Here is a 19,831-nt window from a genome sequence, read left to right as displayed (position 1 = left end):
TCAAGTTGTGTTTTGAAAAGACAAGCAATATTTAGTTCTAACTCTGTAATGATTGTGTATGTAGAAGATAAATCAGGAGCAAGATATGCAGCAGTGATTGTCATTATCTGAGGAAAATTTCTAAAATTTTTGATCAAAAAATTGCTTATATGTCTTCTAAACTACAAAAGAGTACGCAGTAACAATTTATCTTTGAATTTAAATCTGTGGGCATTTTTAATTCTTAGTTATAATAGCTTTGTTTTATTTTTTTAAATTAATTTTACTTTTTTTGAGACAGGGTCTCACTCAGTCACCAAGGCTGGAATGCGGTAGCACAATCACTGCTCACTGCAGCCTCAACTTCCTGGGCTCAAGCAATCCTCCCACCTCAGTCTCCCAAGTAGCTGGGACAATAGGCATGCGCCACTGCATCTGGCTAATTTTCTTATTTTCTGTAGACATGGGGTCTCCCTATGTTGCCCAGGCTGGTCTCGAAACAGCAGCCAAGAATCACTCTTGGGCTCAAGTGATTCTCTTGCCTTGGCCTCCCAAAGTGCTGGAATACAGATGTGAACCACCATGCCCAGCCTTGTCTTATATTATCTTTAGATACATTATGCCTCAGAAATATTTATGGATCATGGAATGGATGATGATCCATTTATGGAATGGATCATGTCATATAGGAGAAAAAAAAGAGGGTGCTTTCAGTACTTTGGAAATACTGAACTTATTTTAAATATTTTTAAAGAACTACACTGGAACTCTGTGATTGACTGGTACAGAGTTACCAAAGCTGATGGCGTCCCAGTATTTCACTAGTAATAGTGTTCTCAGAAGAGATCTTATGAATAGTGCCACTAGCATGGATCCAGCATATTTTCTTCGCCCTCAGTCCCCTAAACTCAAGGGAAGAAAATAATACAATTTTCCTTCATAGAGTATAGATAAGAAGCATCATGGTACATAGAGGAATACAGGACTAGGTGACAGGGAAGAGCTGCATTTTAGTTTTGGCTCTGAGATATTTTTAACCAAATCATTTCATCTTTCTAGGTTTTAATTTCCTCATCTATAAAAATGGAGATAATGATTCTTTTATCATTGAATATCTGGAATGATTACATAAAACAGATCACAAAAAAAGAAAAAAAATATTGAGGAGCCAAAATATGCCAAGTACTACAGTTAAAGGTGGAACTCTTAAGAGCTCCATTAGACCCATGATTGTACCAAATTACAACTTTAAATCAATCATTAATAAAATGCTTTTAAGTAATCCTTATTTCACTCTAAAAGAAACTTTAATTTTAAACATTTTAAGGCTTACTATTACCAACTCTCAAAAGCAGAATAAATCAACAGTTGAAAAATAAAAATGCTTTCTATAGATATTTCCTTCCAAATGTGTCATCTGTTGGCAGACTAATAATTCATAGTAAAAATAATCTGTATGTTTTACATTTTTATAAAATATTTTTCAAAGGGGACACTAAATCGAGTGTAATAAGTTAAATAAGCAAACTACTTAAAATTTAACAATGGAAAAGTCTCACAAATTATTGTTACAATTTTCTACTATCCAAAGACTACTTTATAGATGGAAATCAATTAATTTCATACAATATTTTAAAATATTCTATAGATAAAACTTCCTCAAACGGAATTTTAATCCAAAGTGTTACCCATCAAATTTGGGGGAAAAAAGGATTACATGCATCAAAATATGCTAAAAAGACATTTAGTTTTACCTGAAAATAAAATTCAGTAAAATCCAAAAAATAATTAAATATTATAGAATAAAAGCTTGAGCTGTTAAAATTAGAAAAATATCTAGGCATAGCTATTAAACTATAAATATCATAAGAGTTTAATAAATGTTTTAATAATCTATTTTTATATTAAACATAAATATACATATAAATATTTAGGAAGAATCCATAGCTTCTGGTTATAGATGACAAACCTGATAGGGTCACAGCTTTTCATTTGCCCTGATACACAAATAACTTGAAAGTCGTAAGACTCATATTTTTAATCATTTTGGTATATAGTTAAGGTCAGATTCTATTTTCAGCAGTTTTCCACAATTTCTTATTAGAAAGGTCAGCTAGTTATGTGAAAAATAATTTAAAATTACTTTATATTTAATATTTAAAAGTCTAGTTAGAATACATATGGCATATATATATCTTTATAAAAAAGTAAACTATTGCTAGATTTTTTTTTTCTTAGATTAGGTAAATTAAAATATTCCAGAACATAATCTGAAATTTAAAAAACAAAATAGAAATCACCAATTCAATGTGTAAATATAGCAGAAGAGTTCCTTTTATGTTTGACATATTGACCATATCTGTCTAATATAGTCCTTTGACATACATTTTTTACTCCCTAAAACCTTGTTAAATAGAAATCTGTATTTTTTATCCAATCATTATTTACTAGGGAGTTTTGCTACTCAAACCAAAGGTTTTTGCAATTAAACCAAGGATTACTAGTTTTTCATTTTTTATGTTTAGGCGATGTGGTGTAACTCCTTTACAAACCGTATATAATAAAATGTATCAGGAAAAGCTATTACTCTTCAGATACACGATACATAGTTACTTAGTTGATAGAGTTAATAAAATTTTCCAGGTCTGCTAAAGAATTCTGAAGTCCGTCATTCATATCTTGACTTCTAAGAAATTTTTTCAGAGTATCTAAAGCAGTTATTGCCTCAGATTTTGATGGTGAAGGGAGTTCAGTTCCTGGAGATCCATCATCATCCTCTTCATCAGAAGTGTAAAATCCAGTTTCATCTGATTTACTTTCTTTGGTACATACGGAATCACCATTTGGTGCTGCTTCACACGTCTCCAAATCGTCATCTAGGGCAGCATACTCTTCTATAGATAAACCTTCAGGAAATTCTACTCCTGCCCCCACAGCATCAGCAACCAAATCCAGACCAGTATCCTTCTCTGCACTTGTTACGTCACTTTCTCCTTTTTGAGATTTGAATCCTGCCTCTTCATAGCTTTTAACAATAGTCTCTGGGGTTACAGCCCTCCAGCAAAGATGCAATGTATCAACTGCATCTAGCAGTGAAAATGTAAATTCTTTGCTACCTTCAACAGAGCTTAAAAATTTCTTGATAAGACAGTGTCGATATTTGATTTTAAGGCTTTTAATAATGCCTTGTTTCATAGCTATACATTTGGAAGATAAACATGATGGAAAGAATGCTAACTCAATGGACTTCAGGTTCTTTACCTCTGGATGTGCTGGAAAAGACTCAACAAAAATCACCACTCTTCGTTGCTGGGCTTGAAATTTCTCATCAAGCTTTCGCATCCATTGTTCAAATACATCTGAGGTCATCCATGCCATTCTGTTAGCTTCATAACACACAGGTAATGATTTTAAACCTTTGAAACAATGTGGATTTCTCTTTTTTCCAATTACAAGCAAAGGAAGTTTCTCTGAGCCATCCATGTTTGTGCCAACCACCAGAGTTATTCTGTCTTTGCATAACTTTCCAACTGAACATGTTTCACCTTTAAATGCAAATGTATTGGTAGGTAACATTCGATAAAGCAGCCCAGTCTCTTTTATATTAAAAACATTTTTAGGATGATAATCATTTAAATAATAAGGAAGTACATTTTGGTACCAGACAGTCGAAGGGTCTACTGATACACCTGTAGCTTCTACAGGTTGAGCTCTGAATACTAAACCATACCTGGATTTAAAACGATCCAGCCAACCATTACTGCACTTAAAATCATTATGGCCCAGTTTCTGGGCAAAATCATTAGCTTTTAGACGTAACATCGGACCATTAACTGGTACATTTAGACACTGAGCAATTCGATACCATCTCATTAATGCCTCTTCCAGATCTGTATAAAAAGCAGTTCTCAGTCTTTTTCTCTTTGGATCAAATCTTAGAGATTCAAAGGCTTCTAGAACTTTGTCTTTATTCTTCATAATAGAAGACAATGAATTTTTCTTTATTCCATATTCAGCAGCAATCTCTGCTTTTTTCTTGCCACTTTCCACTGCATTTATGATGTCGATCTTTTCCTCAATGGATAGGCTTTTCTTTTTCTTCACTGTTACAGGCAGAGTTGAGGCATCTGCAGAAGCTTCTGCCATCTCAGCCAGTGGTTATGTAGAGATTACTCTTCTTACTTCCTGGTGACTGTTTCTTTAATTGTTTTCCAGTATGATATAGATTGCTGCTTTCTATCCTACTTCATATACTAAAAGTTGGTAAGTGTCTGATAGTCTTATTTCCTAGGAACTTGATGACAAAATATGCTTTTTCAAAGATCTGAAGAAGAAAAATGTTATATGCAACTAGAATGTTTTAGAAGACAAACTTCCTTCCTAGAACCTTGTATAGCTCAGTTTATAGCTTATTCAGAGTTGTAGAAGTCAAGCTAAAATAGAAATCTCATTATATCAAACCTGTCCAGTCCTGCTGATGTATTTTTGGAACTTCAATCCTTTAAGATGATCCATTTTATCCAAGCACACATTGAACCTCTTATTAATTCTCCATAGAAATTTTTCTCTTTTTCTCAGAGACAAGCAGAAAAAACGTTCAAAAGTTTCCATGCAATTATTACCCATTAATTTTCAAGTTTGTTCATGGTAAAGAAGAAAATGGTAGAATCCTTCTAGAAGTTGCCAGTATATCTTCTTCTGCTTTTTGAAAATGTAAAAAAGAAAAAAGCAATTTTAGCAATATGTCAATTGAATATTAAAAATAATGCTTATACCCAATTGTTTTGCTCTTAATAATGAAAATAATAGAAACATGCTTCTGAAAGTACAATAAAGTTTCCAAGAGAAATGCTTACCTCCCAAAAGGCCTCTCTGTAAAAGCTCTCTAGCTCTGTTCTACAGATTTGAATTCTCACTTGCCTTTGAATGCTTTATAATATATAGTTCTGAAATAAATCAGATAAATTTAATTTAGTTTGAAAATGTGGGCTTACCAAAATTAAAGAACTAAAAATGATGCTGGATAGATGCTTGGTGGCTATTTTTCACATGAGGTCACAGACTGCACCCTCTAACTTCTCCAAAAGAAAACATAGTCAGACAGTAGTCACAAGGTTCAACTTTTAATAGCACATGGGAGACAGTGTCTCTTTTATAGGAGTCTAACAGAAAATGCTTCACTAAAAAATCAAGTACAATTCTATTTTTAAAAAAATCTAAATCCCATTTGACCTAAAAGCTTAAAAACCCAGTACCTTTTTATTTTTATTATTTAAATTTTTTCTCTTCTCTCTTTTTTTTTTTTAACCTTTATCCTATTAGTGGGCTAAGAACTCAGTAACTTTTGTATTAATTTGACACATTAGCTGAATGTACAGAGGCCAGAAATACTGGACAAAAGGCATAGTAACAAACATTTAGGAGAGTATCATGCAGAAAAAGATGTAGACTAAGAATAGGAAGGATAGTGACCACGAGTCTTAATATCTCAGGTCCTCTACTTTCTATCTGTAAAAAAGAAAGTGCCAGGCAGTTCTGAATTGAGAAGTGACTCCGCTATTTAGTACTCATGTGATCCCAGGTCATTTATTTAACCATTTGAAGCTTCAGCTTCCTTATCTGTAAAATGGGAGTAACTACAGCACCTACCTCATTATTGTGCATTCAAAAGGATTCAATGAAAGAATGTAAAGCACTTAGCACAGTATTTAGTACTTTAAGAAAGTGCTCAACAAATGGATGGTGATGATCTCATCATCATCTTTCTCATGTCTTTTGGCTGTGTGAATCTACAATTTGGAAAACTTTATAAAATCCTACTTGCAAACAGAAGCAAGAATCCCACCTTAAATCTATACTCAAAGTAGGGCTTTTCTTTTTTTCTTTTTCTTTTTTTTTTTTTTTTGAGACGGAGTCTCACTCTGTCGCCAGGCTGGAATACAGTGGTGCGATCTTGGCTCATTGCAACCTCTGCCTCCTGGGTTCAAGCGATTCTTCTGCCTCAGCCTCCTGAGTAGCTGGGACTACAGGCGCACACCACCATGTCCAGATAATTTTTGTATTTTTAGTAGAGACAGGATTTCAAAATGTTGGCCAGGATGGTCTCAATCTCTTGACCTTGTAATCTGCCCGCCTTGGCTGCCTCAGCCTCCCAAAGTGCTACTATTATACTATTACAGGCATGAGCCACTGTGCCCAGCCTAAAGCAGGGCTTTTCTTAAGCCATGAGAACAGTCACATGGCCCCAGATGGGCTCATCTCTACTTTCCCAAGTCAGCACCTCCCTTATCAGAATCTATGGAGCAGCCAAGATAATAACAAGCTAATTTGATGAGCAGTGTTACTTCTGTATGTGTGTGGGCACTCCATTCTTCTTGCTGGGCTTCCAGGTTTCCCAGGTGATGCACACCTTTTTGCACAAAATCTTTTGACAAAACTTTTTGCCAAAATTCTTCTGCCCTTGTTGTCCAACTCAAAGGAGGAATTTTTATCATAGGAATTACAACCAGTAAAGGAATTCTTTTTTTTTGAAAAAAAGTGTCGTTTCAAAAAAAGTCTTAAAAATAATGATAGCCCTGGGTTTTAGTTTTTAAATGGTTTTACTACCTATATTCCAAATAACCAAGGAAGAAGGTAAAACTGGATTTCACTGGTCCCACAGTTACCATGTGGTTAAGAGCAGTTTAGAGTCCAGGCTTTTAAATGTCAAGTCAGCATTCTTTTCACTATATTACAGTATCTTTGAATCACACTGGTGGGGCCTCCTGTGACCATAGCTACAGATTCTATGCTCCCAGCACCAACCTAAGCCAGCATTTCCAATGTCTTAAAACAATAAAAAGCAACATTAGGCCTCCATGAAAGAATAGGCCATTATGAATTCTGTGAACACAAATAGCAACTCTATCTGTTAGGGAGGGTTGACCTAAGTAATAAGATTTGACCATAAAACTAACATTAAAAATCTTGCTTGTATATGGGATCTCTTCTTACATTTTCATTCAATTTCCTGTAAATATACAATTATTTCAAAATAAAAATAAAATTCTTGTTCTTATTAGGAAGATTCCAACTTTCAGAAATTGATGTAGCAAGAACCAATTTTTCAAAAAAGACAAAACCAACCAAATTTACTAAGAGAATCTCCCAACCCCTCCCCTCCCCCCTTCCTTCCTCCCTCCCTTCTGCCCTTCCCTTCCTTCTCTTCCTTCCTTTCCTTCCTCCCTCCCCCAATCCCTCCCTCTCTTTCTCCCTCCCTTCCTTCCTCTCTCCCTCCTGCCTTATCTCATTTATCAGAAATAAAATCTACCATGTCAAATAACAACAATTGTAGAAAAAGTAACTTGAATTTCTTCTTTTCCCATCCTGGTTAAAGTGATATAATATATACTATCAGAGATTACTCATTATCTTGAGAAAATTGAAAATGTGATAACTTTATTTAGAAAGATTAGGTTTTTCCCCTGAGTTAACATTAGTCAAAGCTACAATTTTCCATGATAAGATACAATATATCTTTATTCCTAAAAGCAATCACATTTCTAATGCCAAACAGACAAATTAGACTTTTTCCCTAGAAGAACAAGGCATCAATACTACCTGATCAATGAAGCTGACATTCTCCAAACTCCAACAGTATAACATCTGGGATATTCTTTTGCAAGGAGTAATGGCAGCAGCTAATATTTCTCAGAACAGTCATCCTCTCAAGCTCATTAATAATTTTCCCTCTTGAAAATACTACAGCAGAGAAACACTATTCTACATGTTAGGGAATATTTTCTCTATGTCAACGGTTAAGCTAATCAGAAAATAAGAATAATCAATTCATCAAAAAAGACTCACCAAATTAATTTCAAATAAACAAAATACAACAGTCAATCCTACTATTAATAAGAAAAACATAAATCTTCTTTTAAAAAAAGAGATACATTTTTGTTTTTGCCTATCAAAATGTCAGTATCTAGTGTTTGCTGGGGTGAGGTAACAGGTTGTTAGGAGGCACATAAATTGTTACAACATGCTTATGGAGGGCAAATTTGCAATATGATATACCTGATATACAAACCTTAAAACTGTGTATAACGTTTTATCTAGCAAGTCTATATCAAGGATTTTTTTTTTTTTTTTTAAGACAGAGTCTCGTTTTGTCACCCAGTGGTGCAATCTCAGCTGGAGTGCAGTGGTGCAATCTTGGCTAACTGCAACCTCTGCCTCCTGGGTTCAAGCGATTCTCTTGCCTCAACCTCCCGAGTAGCTGCAACTACAGGCATGTGCCACCACGCCCGGCTAATTTTTTGTATTTTCAGTAGAGACGGGGATTCACCGTGTTAGCCAGGATGGTCTTGATCTTCTGACTTTGTGATCCATTCATCTCTGCTTCCCAAAGTGCTGAGATTACAGGCGTGAGCCACTGTGCCCGGCCTATATCAAGGATTTTATCCCAAAAGAATAATTATAGATATAAAAATAATTTCTTACAAATGTATTAGTTTTCTATTGCTAATGCAACAAATTGCCATATACTCAATGCCTTAAAACAACACTCATTTATTATCTCACAGTTCTGTAGATCTTAAGTACAGGTGGGCTCAACTGGGTCCTCTGTTTAGGGTCTCACAATGCAGAAATCAAGATGTTGGTCAGAAGTTGGGCTCTTATCTGGAGGCTCTGGGGAAGAATTTGCTTCCAAACGCAATCAGATTGTTTGCAGAATTCAGTTCCTTGCTGTTGTAGGACTATGGTCCCTAGTTTTTTTTTTGTTGGCTGTTGGCAGGGACTACTCTCAGCTTCTAGAGGCTTCCCTCAGGTCCTTGTCTGTGGCCCTCTTCATTTCAGCAATGGAGAATATTCCTCCTGTAGAATCTCTTTCACACTTTGAATCTCTCTGACTTCCTCTATTGCCACAAGCAGGAGAAAACTCTCTGTTCTTAAAGGGCTCACTTGATTAGGTTAGGTCTACCTAGACTACCGCCCTTTTGATTAATTCAGGATCAATGATTAGCAACCTTAATTACATCTCCAAAATTCCCTTGTAAGTAACATAACATATTCATGGAAGTAGTATCCCATCATGTTCACAGGGAGAGGGAATTATACAAGGTAAGGGTCATTGGAGTTCATCTTAGAATTCTACCTACTATACAGGACTATTCCCTGCATTGCTACATAATTACAGACAAAATTGAAAATATGCAACAAAAAGGATTCATTCAATAAATTAAGAAATATCTACATGCTGAAATACTTTTGTGCCACACAAAGAATATTTAATGATATGAAAAAAATTCCATGATATGTTAAGTGAAAAAAAGCAAAATATAAAATTATATGTCAACAAATACAACATACACTAAAAATTACATCAGAGCAGAGGCTCATGGTTATTCCTACACAGCTCACTTCCAGTAAACCATAGGTTGTCAATAACAATTTGTTAAATAAATGAAGAAATATATATCTACATAGATATAAAGAAAAAAATTACATTGACCAAAATGTTGAATGTTCTCTCTAGGTAAATGAATTATAAATAAGTTCAGCTTTTTCCTCTTTATAAACACATTTTTACAACTCTAATGTTCTACCTTTTTTTTCCCTCTACAACAGTCATCTTAGAATAATGTTCTATTTTTGCACCAAGTTATTAAAAAAAATCAGTATCAGAAAACATAAAGCTGGCATTCTTCCCATTCAGAATCTCTACGGGTAATGAGTCACTCTCCTTTTATCAGTAGTTTATACCCCTCTGCAGAGAATCAACTACTTTCCAAACTTAAGAAAGCCCTCACTCACTGTCTTCTACAAATAGATAGCAACTATATCCACTTAATCCTGCTTGTGCCATTACCCTAAGTAGCAGGAGTTGCTGGTATTCTGGAACTTGCCTGGTATGCAGCAGACAACATATTTCCATAACTCGACTAGAGTTAGTCAATTTCCTAGTGCTATAAGAGAATCAAATAAGTCCAAAGTTCAGTTTCCCAAAAAGCATCTTATTTATCATGGGAAAACATGCAAAACAGTCGTACAAAGCTGACTGAAATGGGGGCTCAAATCAAAGGCTTGCAAGATCCAAAGAGAGGGAAAAATGAATTCTCAAAGGGATGATAAATAATGGGTTCATGACAGAAGTAGCATCTGAACTCAACTGTAAAGGATGGATAGGGACATCACAAGTAAGGAAAAATAGGAAAACATTTCTGCTGATAAGAATAGAGAAAGCATGGAAGAGGGAAATATGCAGTTTGAAGCATATTAAACATTTCTTTGCAACTAAAGTTTCACATCTATGTCTATATTGGCATTTATACTTATCTGTATTAGTTGGTTACATTAGCACTTTTCCTTCAGGTATACAAAAGAGAGTGCTCATTTGCAAGATTGAGGCCAGATCTTGGTAAGCCTTTAATGCCAGGATAAAGAATTAGACTTCATGGAGTATGCCACAAATGCCATTCAGGGCTACTAGAGTTCCCCATAAGCCCAATGAATAAATAGCACCTGATTTTTCAAAAAGCCAAATAAACAGCCAATAGCAGTGCAAAGTTAAATGAGTAGATAATCTCCATGTCATAAATATATATGGAAGGCAGCTATTCCCTTTAGTCTCCAAAAACAAATGACAATTCAGAGAAAAGTAGTAATCTTCTATTCTAAACAAAATGAACAGGCAGGGTCCCCCCAAGTTTTAGCGCAAAGGAGGGAAGGAAGAAGGGAGGGGGGGGGAGGAAGGAAGGAAGGAAGGAACGAATGAACAAAAAAAGGAAGGGAGGGAGGGAGGGAAGGAGGAAAGAAAAAGAGGAAAGAAGGAACGAAGGAGAAGGGAGGGAGACAAGAAGGAAAGGAAGAAAGAAAAAGAGGAAGGAGGGAAAAAAGGAAGAGAGGGAGAGAGGGAAGAGAAAACAAGTCTCCTCTAAACAGGGACGGGCTTAAAATAATGTTTTTCAGTTAGTACCAAAAATATTCCCCAATCCAAAGAACACTGGTTGCTGCTTCCTTTGTCCCAAAGGATGTATAGAATTCCACTATTTTCCATCACCAGCTGAAGTAGTGTCTAGTGTTTTCTTGGAGCCAGACTATTCTAATTTCCTTCAGGTCCGTGGAAATCATAGAAAGATTAATCATGTGTATATATAGCCTTGCACAGCGTAATACTGTGGGTGAGGATTAATCATACACAGTACCAGAATCTCACTGAAGAGTATCTAACTTGGTTAGCATCTTCGCCTAGCAGAAGTTAGAATTAGTTCCAAGTCCATCTGAATCTCTGTCAAAACCATCAGCAGGTGCCAAGGGAACTATCCAGCTATGAACAAACTAAAGCAAGTCTCCACCTTTCCAAAATAAGAAACGCCTCTGGGTCTAACAGTCTAATAGTTAGATTAACTATTAGAAGCTACGCATCTAATGAAGCTTAGCATCTCCAAACTCAAGAGACAGCTAGCAGGAATCCTTAACACAACAGCCAGCAAAAACAATTCAGTATTCACTGTCCACAATCATTCAAGCACCGCTGAGCCCTACCGTACACTTCCTCCAAGTCACCCTTCTGAAACCCTAGGAACAACACTTGTACTTAGCTGCAAGTTCTGTAGTCGCTCTATTCCTACACAATTACAGCAGTAATTAATTTAGATTGGGATTCTTTTCTTATAATTGAGAAGACTAATGGTCTCCAAACCAACAAGATGGCTTTGTACAGAAAAATCTACAGCAAGCTCTAAGAACTGAAGTTATAGTTTGAGTGGGTTGACATATATATTTGCTCCTTTGTTTTAAGACAGAACCACTTAAGATGAGAGATTTTTGTTCTGGAATTTCAGTACTATTTTTGTAAGAGGTGGTATCCTGGAGAGCTCAATCTTGTTATACATTGGAAACATTTATGGTGACACAGGTATTTACTATTCACAGATCCGGGGAAGATTCCTGCCAGGGATATTTCACTACACTGAAACTCCCTGGAAATCTGTAGAGGTAGAGCTCTGCCTTTGGGCATTAGTCATTAAAATTATCTTGTCAGCTACTGTGACAACTAAAGGCAGCTGAAAAGTACGGTCTAAAGAAGGGTAAATCTCGCCATATGCACAGTTACCCTTCGCATTTCTACAAGCGAAATGAGAATAAAAATGAGCATTCAAAGTTGTCAAAGAAAAAGCAGTCCAGCAGTTTCAAGGGATATTCTGTGATGGACCAACTGTATGGTACTGTGTGTAAATAAACTTCAGGTCTATCTAGCGCCACGGCGGAGCCACGCTTTCCCACCATTCAGCGCTGGGGATGGGGAGAGTAGAGCAGGTTGGGGCCCCGTTTAGGAAAGTACGAAGGGCTCTGAGAGAGCGAATTGTTCAGCAGCTTCCGTGACAGGACAATGATCTATTTAAGAAGTAATGGGGCAAGCAAAGAAAGCAGAGCTCGGTCATCCGGAAAAATAAAGAGGAGCCGGAAAGAAAAATATCAGGGAATCTACTGTGAGAGAGCGAGCAAAACAAAAAGCGATTACAGATCCAGAGCAACTAAGAGCTCAGGGATGCCGGGCCCGGGGGTCTAGCCTTTCTGAAGGGAGGGGGCTCCCCAGGCACGGGGGCAGCGCAAGGAAGCGCCCACATTCCGTCTGCTCCCTTATCTTCGCATTCTCCCCACCACCCCCACCTTCCCCGCGGGACTGGAATAACCTTCGTGCTCTCCGGTGGCTGAGAAAGCAGCTTTCGCTCTTCTGTGGTAGCGTGGCGGTGAGCTACATCCACCTCCACCCTCCCGACACCGGCTCACGGTCTGTTGGGGAGACTCCTAACGTGTGAGGCTAGGGTGTGTGAATAAAAAACAGGGAGGCGGAGGGCTCCTGGAGACCTTTGACTTCTCAAGACCAGGCAGGGGCGCCTTTCCGCAAGCTCCCAGCTCTAGCCAGTGCCTCTGGCCCCGCGCGCACATCCTTCTACTATTAGGTCGCTGCCAGAAAATTGCCCGGGCAACGACACCGCCGGAGTCCCGGATGTGGTTGCTAGGGCAGCAGCGGGAGGGGCGCAGCCCGCCTCCCGGAGAAGGGCGGAGTGAGCCTCGTGGGAGGTGCGCTGGCACCACCGAGACGTGGCCGGGCAAGGCCAGATTGAGGGAGAGAGAGGCCGTCCAGGGCCAGGGACAACGCTATTTCCGGTCTCCTCACTTCCGGCTTCGCTGATCTTGGTGCTGGTTCTGGAGGCCGGGTTGAGAGGTCGCCGGTCCGACTGTCCTCGGCGGTTGGTCAGTGTGAATTTGTGACAGCTGCACTTGCTCCCCGCCCCCGAGCAGCAGAGGTGCGTGGGGGAAGAGGAAGAAGGAAAAGCTCCGGGTCTCGTTTCCGCTCACTTCTTGCCGGGGTTGAGGCGATTCCAGAGAGCGGCGGAAGGGATAAGCGTCGACTTAGAAGCTACCGAGTTACCCTAAGACAGGTGAGGGCGGAGCTGGCTCGCCTGGGAAAAGGCGGGGGAAAGATGGTTTGAGGTGGTTGGTGGGGCGGACACGTTGCCTCCGGGTTCGCCATTCCGGACTTTTACAGGGCACACCTCTCCTTAGTCTGTGCCTTATCTGCCCAAGTGTTATGCCTTTGGTTTCTGTTCCTTCATTCCTTCTGCCCCTCTGAGTGTGCCCCCGAAACAGTCGAGTGAAGGTGTAGGACCGGCCCTTGCAGGGAGGCACTCTCTTGGCTTTGCATACATTGGGTGGGAAAAGGGGTTGCAGGATCCGGAATCCGGACCTTTCTTGACAAAGTGTCGGAGTGGGCCTCCTTCAGGCTTGGTGTCCAACCCTCATTTCTCCCTTACTCTCCCTGCATCCCCAACTTCCTCTCTCCCGCAGTAGGAGGAAGGGAGGGAGTGATAGTCCCTCTGAGAGGTTCTTCTGGCAGTGGTGCAGGGAGGAGTCTTGCCTGTGAAATGTCCGAGCCTGACTGTGCGTCTGAGGACGTTCAAGAAATGCTGGAGTTTTGGAAAGGGAGTTGTGCGGTTGTCTTCTGCTCCGTTACTGTTTGCCAAGTTACTACTGTTTACGTGTCTAGGAAAAGGAGAGAATTTTTAAAAAAGTTTTTAGACGCTAGACGTTTTTCCCTTTTACTTTATTTTGTTATTACTTCGTTTTGTTCTTACCTTCCTCTTGAGCCCTTTGATTTCAAAAAGTTTACACTTTACACTTCCTGCAGATCCTTTAGCCACTCTTAGGATTTCTGTCCCCCGCCCCTACCCTGTTTTCTCTTAAAGTATAAAATTCATCTAACTCCGTTCTTATTTGATAAGGAAAAGCCGGAAGAGATCCAGAACTTCTCATAAACTTTTGCTTTCATACTTTCACCTGCAAGGGTGTGTTCACGTTTGCCATTTAATTAACTTAATTGGCATAGATATGTGCACTAGAAATGGTTACCTTAAGTCAGCTGTCTGTTAAGGCTTCGGGAATTGGCCTTTTCTTTTTTCTTTTCTTTTCTTTTCTTTTTTTTTTTTTGAGACAGGGTCTCACTCTGTCGCCCAGGCTGGAGTGCTTTGGCGTGAACTCGGCTCACCGCAACCTCCATCTCCCAGGCTCAAGCGATTCTTCTCAGCCTTCCGAGTAGCTGGGATTACGGGTAGGCGCCACTACTGCCTGGCTAATGTTTGTATTTTTAGTAGAGACGGGCTTTCACCGTGTTGGCCAGCCTGATCTCGAACTCCTGACCTCAAATGATCTGCCCGCCTCGGCCTCCCAAAGTGTTGGGATTACAGAAGTGAGCCTCCGCGCCCGGCCTAATTGGCCATTTCATTGCTGTTCTCTCAGAGCGGCTACAGATGACTATATTTTACTACTGTTCTGATTCTACTTTTCTTTCGTTTGTCCTGTGGTGTTTTTTGTTTTGTTTTCCTTGCTTAGCATGACCCACGTCTTCTCCCAACTACCAAGTCTAACACACTTTTATCTGAGAAAACAGAAAAGATTTCTAATGTATTTTCTGGATTAAATCCCTGCCTAAGTTACTTTAGTTTCTATTCAAATTGATAAATTGGTTTACCCTGGATTATGATTTGCCTTAATCCTGGATGATGACTTGGGGTTCATGGCCTAAGGATCGACAACTTTCAGGGGTCTTCCTCATTCCCACCCCTGAAATTATATGCAGTTTTGTTTGAGTGAATTTTTTCGCCCCTGGGGAAAGTGTCCATTCTTTTTATGAAATTCTCAAAGGAGATATACAGCCTCTTCATAGATTAAAACCATCACTTAGGCAGTGTCTTGTTGAAGTTAGTGAAAACAGGTGTGTGTGTGTGCGCGCGCGCGCGCGTTTGTTTTCCACTTAGGCAGTGTCTTGTTGAAGTTAGTGAAAACGTGTGTGTGTGTGTGTTGTGTGTGTGTGTGTTTTCCGAAACTGTTCAAAGGAGATATATAGCCTTTTGATAGATTAAAACCACTACTTAGGCAGTGTCTTGTTGAAGTTAGTGAAAACAGGTGTGTGTGTGTGTGTGTGTGTGTGTGTGTGTGTTTTGTGTGTTTTCCCAAACTGTAAATTGTTTGCTTTAGGACCAAGGAAACGAGAATGCAGGGATTCTTCTAGTTTGATATTGAAATCTCTACTTTAAAACGTTAGTGTTTCTAAATTCCTTCCTAGGCTTACAGAAGGAAATGAGGCTGCCCACTTCATTTCCTGATTTGTGGTTTCGAGGTTTCTTTTTAGGGATAGCTGTTTGTGGTCAGTGCTCTGGAGATCCAGTGGATTTACAAACTGATGTGCTTATCTTTCATATGTATTAAATATCACCAAGCTACTGGGCACAGTTCAGAGTAAAAAATTTAAATTCTAGTTGCATTTTGATTTCATTTTCTTAATTGTTTTTGCTTGAGGCATGTACCTTAGGATTTGATTTGGCTTTGCTAGGAAGAACAAACAAGATGTTTCAGTGGTGTGGTCCTTTGGAATGTTGTTGCTTATCTTGACATCCCCTTTCCCTCCGTTATGTATGAGATATTTAAATGATTGTTTCTCTCTTGTGAATAAGTTAGTATGCTTCCAAGCTTAATGTAAGTTTTAGAGTACATGTTTGAACTTACCAATTTGGTTGTGAATTATTTGTTGATTGAGGGTTGCAATTCTAAAAGTCTGATACTTTTTTTTTTTTAGAATGTTAACTTGAAGAGACCTATACAGCTCATCATAGCCTACCTTGAGTAACCAGTTTCTTCTGCTCACAAAATGAAATAAGCTTTCCTCTGTCTAGCAACCTCACTTGGGGGAGCAGTCAACATAAGTTTTTAGACAATAGTTTATGCTAGGCTGGACACAGTGCCTCACGCTTGTAATCCCAACACTTTGGGAGGCTGTGGCCGGTGGATCCCTTGATGGCAGGAGTTCAAGACCAGCCTGGCCAACATGGTAAAACCCCATCTGTACTAAAAATACAAAAATTAGCCGGGTATGGTGGTGCATGCCTGTAGTCCCAGCTACTTGGGAGGCCGAGGCAGGAGAATCACTTGAACCCAGGAGGCGAAGGCTGCAGTGAGCCAAGATCCCACCACTTCACGCCAGCCTAGGCAACAGAGTGAGACTCTGCCTCAAAAACAACAACAACAACAGACTAGCTTATGCTAAATTAGTTTCCTTTTAAGGTAATGACAGATTCGGCAGATAGTTTATATCAAACACTGTAACAATTACATTTATTTGCTTATGTGCATTAAGCTAAGTGCTTTACATTATTATCTCATCTGATAACTTTATAAAGTGGCTAAAGTCCTCTTTCTATAGGTGAAGAAAATAAAGCTGAATGATTAACTGAAGCTAAAGTAGTCTGCTCAGACTTGCACTGGTGGAGCCAGGATTTGAACCTGGGTTGTCTGACTCCAGACTACTACTGTAGACAACTTCTACCATGTGTCCATTATGTCCTTTTTGAAATGAGTTGGAGATATATCACCAGATCTTCTATCAGGTGTTAAGAAAAGGTCGTTTCCTTTCTTAATCTTCAGTGGATGAACATCTGGTTGAATATCATACTGAGAAGTTTGACAAAAATAAGTGAATTTGGAGGAGGCAGTTGGTAGGGGTTTCCTATGGGGATGGATATAAGTCTCTGTGTGGGTGTCAGAACACCCACACCTACTTGAAATAAAGAATTGTAAGTATAAATTCTTGAAATGAAGATTCAAATAATAAACAGATGGTGTGTGTGTATATGAGGAGTGGAAAATGTGAAAACGAAGATTATAAGTAATAAACTGGGCATTGTAAGAGTCTGGAAGTATAAATAAATTTTAGAATAATAAATTTATGATGGAGGAAAGAATTCAGAATGGAAGAAGGAGTAAATTAAACAGGAAACTTTAATATGGCTATGGATGAAAAACTAAAATATTTGTACAGAATGGAAAGTGAGTTGTTCCACTTAATATGGAAGTTGGTGACTTAGGACCATGACAAACTAAAAGTCAGATATGTGGCACTACTTCTGGATGTATGAAAAAGACTATTGGTCTGAAAATAATTTTGTTTTCCTTGATCTCGACTAGCTTTTGGCAGTCATGGAGGCCACCGAATGGCTCTTGCACGTTAACAGATATTCGTTATGAGACAAAAGTATTTATTTTCTTTTTCTCTTTCCTTTATTCCTGTTCTCCTTTCTCCCACCTCTCATTCCATTCTCCTCCATTCCTTCTAAGCCTGTGTCTTAGGATGAGCATAGGCAGGTGTTGCTTAAACCTTTAGTTGTTCCTGAAAAAGGAATATAAAGTCTCTTTATGAAATACACTTTTTCCCCTTAATGAACATACTTAAGTGAATGCTGTTCTTCAGAGTAGGCAATCTGCTTTGAAATCTTCTAGTATTACTGTCAGTTCAGACTGAGACATACAAAAATGAAAAGTTCTTGCCTGGCATCATCACTTCATGACCTCAGTCACTAGAATCTGAATAACTTTGGGTATTTGGAAAAAAATCACATCCTCTCTTGAAAGACAAAGATTTGGGGATCTGAAGGTAGTTGCAAAACAGGCAATTGCTCAAATCTTTTGTGAAAATATGGCAGTGTCTTTGCCATGTTCTCACCTAAGATAAGAATTTATATTTTATTTTTGTATATCTGTGATAGCATTGGACTAGCAGCTCCTTGATTTTCAACCTTTAGCCTCATTGGTCCCTGGGGAACAGTGGCATACTGCCTTTGGAACAGGATCATAAAAGCAGCAGAGTTAGTGGTAAGCCCTAAATCATCCAGAGGAGGGAGTCAGTTCACCAACTCCAGTTTCTGCTAGCCTGAGATAGTCATCATGGCACACATAAAAAATGATTATAATTGTACGGCAGACTAGAGCCAGGCCCTCCCTGGTTCCCTGGAAGCTGTGGCACGAGGGAATGGGTCACAATTTCAGCACATCTGTAATCCATTCTTGGCACACTGGTTGGAAATCTTTGCCCTAGAGAAAAGGAATATGTTACTTTGTTTAATACCTTCTGTTTGTTTAGCATGTAATAATTTACAAAGCACTTTCACGTATATCCTCATTTTATTTTTACTCCGGCCATTCCAAATAGATAGCAGATAACATCACCATGTTAGAAATAAAGAAATTGAGATTTAGGTAAAGTGCTTTGTCCAGGGTCACACACACACCTACAAAGGGATGGATCAAGAATTTACACCCCCAGTGGAAAGAGACCCTGGATATAAACCTGTGATCTGTAACCTCTAAAATGGCCAGGACCTTATCTGTTTTATTTCAGTGCTAAATATTGCCCAGGCTGGTCTTGAACTCCTGGGCTCAAGCGATCTTTCCGCCTTGGCCTCCCAAAGTGTTGGGATAACAGGTGTGAGCCAATGCATCTAGCCTAAGTATTATGAATTCTTGGAATAAAGATTCAAGTAATAAGCAGAAAATGGAAAGGATGTTTTTTCTATTCCTCTAATCTCTCGACCCACCGCACCTCTCTCCCAGTTAATTTGAAAAGTAGGTATTGGGGAATCAGATGAAATATATGAGGAAGCTATAAACCTGCACTGTCTAATGCCAGGGGCACTAGCCACATGTGGCTATTTAAGTTAGTTAAAATTAAATACAAATAAAAGATTCAATTCCTCAGTTGTACCAGCCATATTTCAGTGTCAGTATCGTATGTGGCTAGTGGCTACTTTATTGGACAGTGCAAATTCAGAACATTTCCAACAACATTGGCCAGCCCTGATAAAACTTTAAAATGCGACATGGTATGATATGATACATAATTCCCATGTTGTTGAGCCATGAGTTTAAAAATCTGTTACCCATGGTGTCTAGCAGTTTTTGTTTCAGCTGATGAAATGTTATTGCCATGTTCTCTCTCAGCTTTTTGTTTTAACTAAATCCAGATGGTCAAAGTCTAAGTTTAATGTTTTTCTTGGATGTTTGGGGATTATAGTTAGCTGCTTTTCTAGGATAAAGATGTCAGCTTCATTAAGGGCATGAGTGTTTTCTGTCTCCTTTGAGCTGTAGATCTGTATGTCTTGTTGTCTTGTTGACATCCTCTCTTGAATATCTTAAAGGTATCTCAAATCCAGTATGTCTAAAATAAAACTGATTTCTCCTTCCCTCCCTACAAAACTGTACAACGTTCGTTCTTTGTTCGTTTTTTCAGTGAGTGACACAATTATCTTTTCATTGTAAAATCCAGAAAACTAGAAGTGATCCTTAATTCCCTCTCCCTGATAGATCCAATGATCAACAAGTTTTTAAAATCTTACTTTCTACATGACTCTTGAATTTTTCTATTTCTTCCTGTTTCCACTACTGCCATTTCATCTTGCCTGAAACTTTTACAGTAGCCTCCATTCTTATCTGTTCACTTCTGCTTTGGCCCCTCTCTAATTCATTACCCATCCTGAAG

The 19,831-nt window shown here is 38.7% G+C and overlaps 3 protein-coding genes across 5 annotated transcripts in view; 1 reads left to right on the top strand and 2 right to left on the bottom strand.

Moving 5' to 3' along the window:
- LOC126954972 (peptidyl-prolyl cis-trans isomerase FKBP1A) overlaps nucleotides 1–19,831 on the bottom strand; it is a 1,061,339-nt gene that overhangs the window by 756,612 nt on the left and 284,896 nt on the right. The gene's annotated exons all lie outside the window — the stretch shown is intronic.
- TIGD4 (tigger transposable element derived 4) lies at nucleotides 2,482–12,941 on the bottom strand. Of its 2 annotated transcripts, none has more exons than XM_050791073.1 (3): nucleotides 12,657–12,941; nucleotides 4,836–4,925; nucleotides 2,482–4,680 (listed from the first exon to the last, which is right to left on the bottom strand). In XM_050791073.1, exon 3 carries the CDS (start codon nucleotides 4,123–4,125, stop codon nucleotides 2,593–2,595), a length of 1,533 nt encoding a protein of 510 aa, XP_050647030.1. In that variant the 5' UTR covers nucleotides 4,126–4,680; nucleotides 4,836–4,925; nucleotides 12,657–12,941; the 3' UTR covers nucleotides 2,482–2,592. The 2 variants fall into 2 exon arrangements, with proteins under 2 accessions (XP_050647030.1, XP_050647029.1); XM_050791072.1 differs by having other exon boundaries at nucleotides 2,482–4,677.
- The window catches only part of ARFIP1 (ADP ribosylation factor interacting protein 1), a 130,596-nt gene continuing 123,816 nt past the window's right edge, over nucleotides 13,052–19,831 (top strand). For both annotated transcript variants that reach the window (XM_050791076.1, XM_050791074.1), the window contains exon 1: nucleotides 13,052–13,409. The gene's annotated coding sequence lies outside the window, so the exon portion shown is untranslated. The remainder of the gene's footprint in view (nucleotides 13,410–19,831) is intronic.

Source organism: Macaca thibetana, chromosome 5 (assembly GCF_024542745.1).
Source record: "Macaca thibetana thibetana isolate TM-01 chromosome 5, ASM2454274v1, whole genome shotgun sequence".
Taxonomy (NCBI): domain Eukaryota; kingdom Metazoa; phylum Chordata; class Mammalia; order Primates; family Cercopithecidae; genus Macaca; species Macaca thibetana.
Note: the sequence above shows the minus strand (reverse complement) of the source record. Positions and strands in the feature narration are given on the sequence as shown.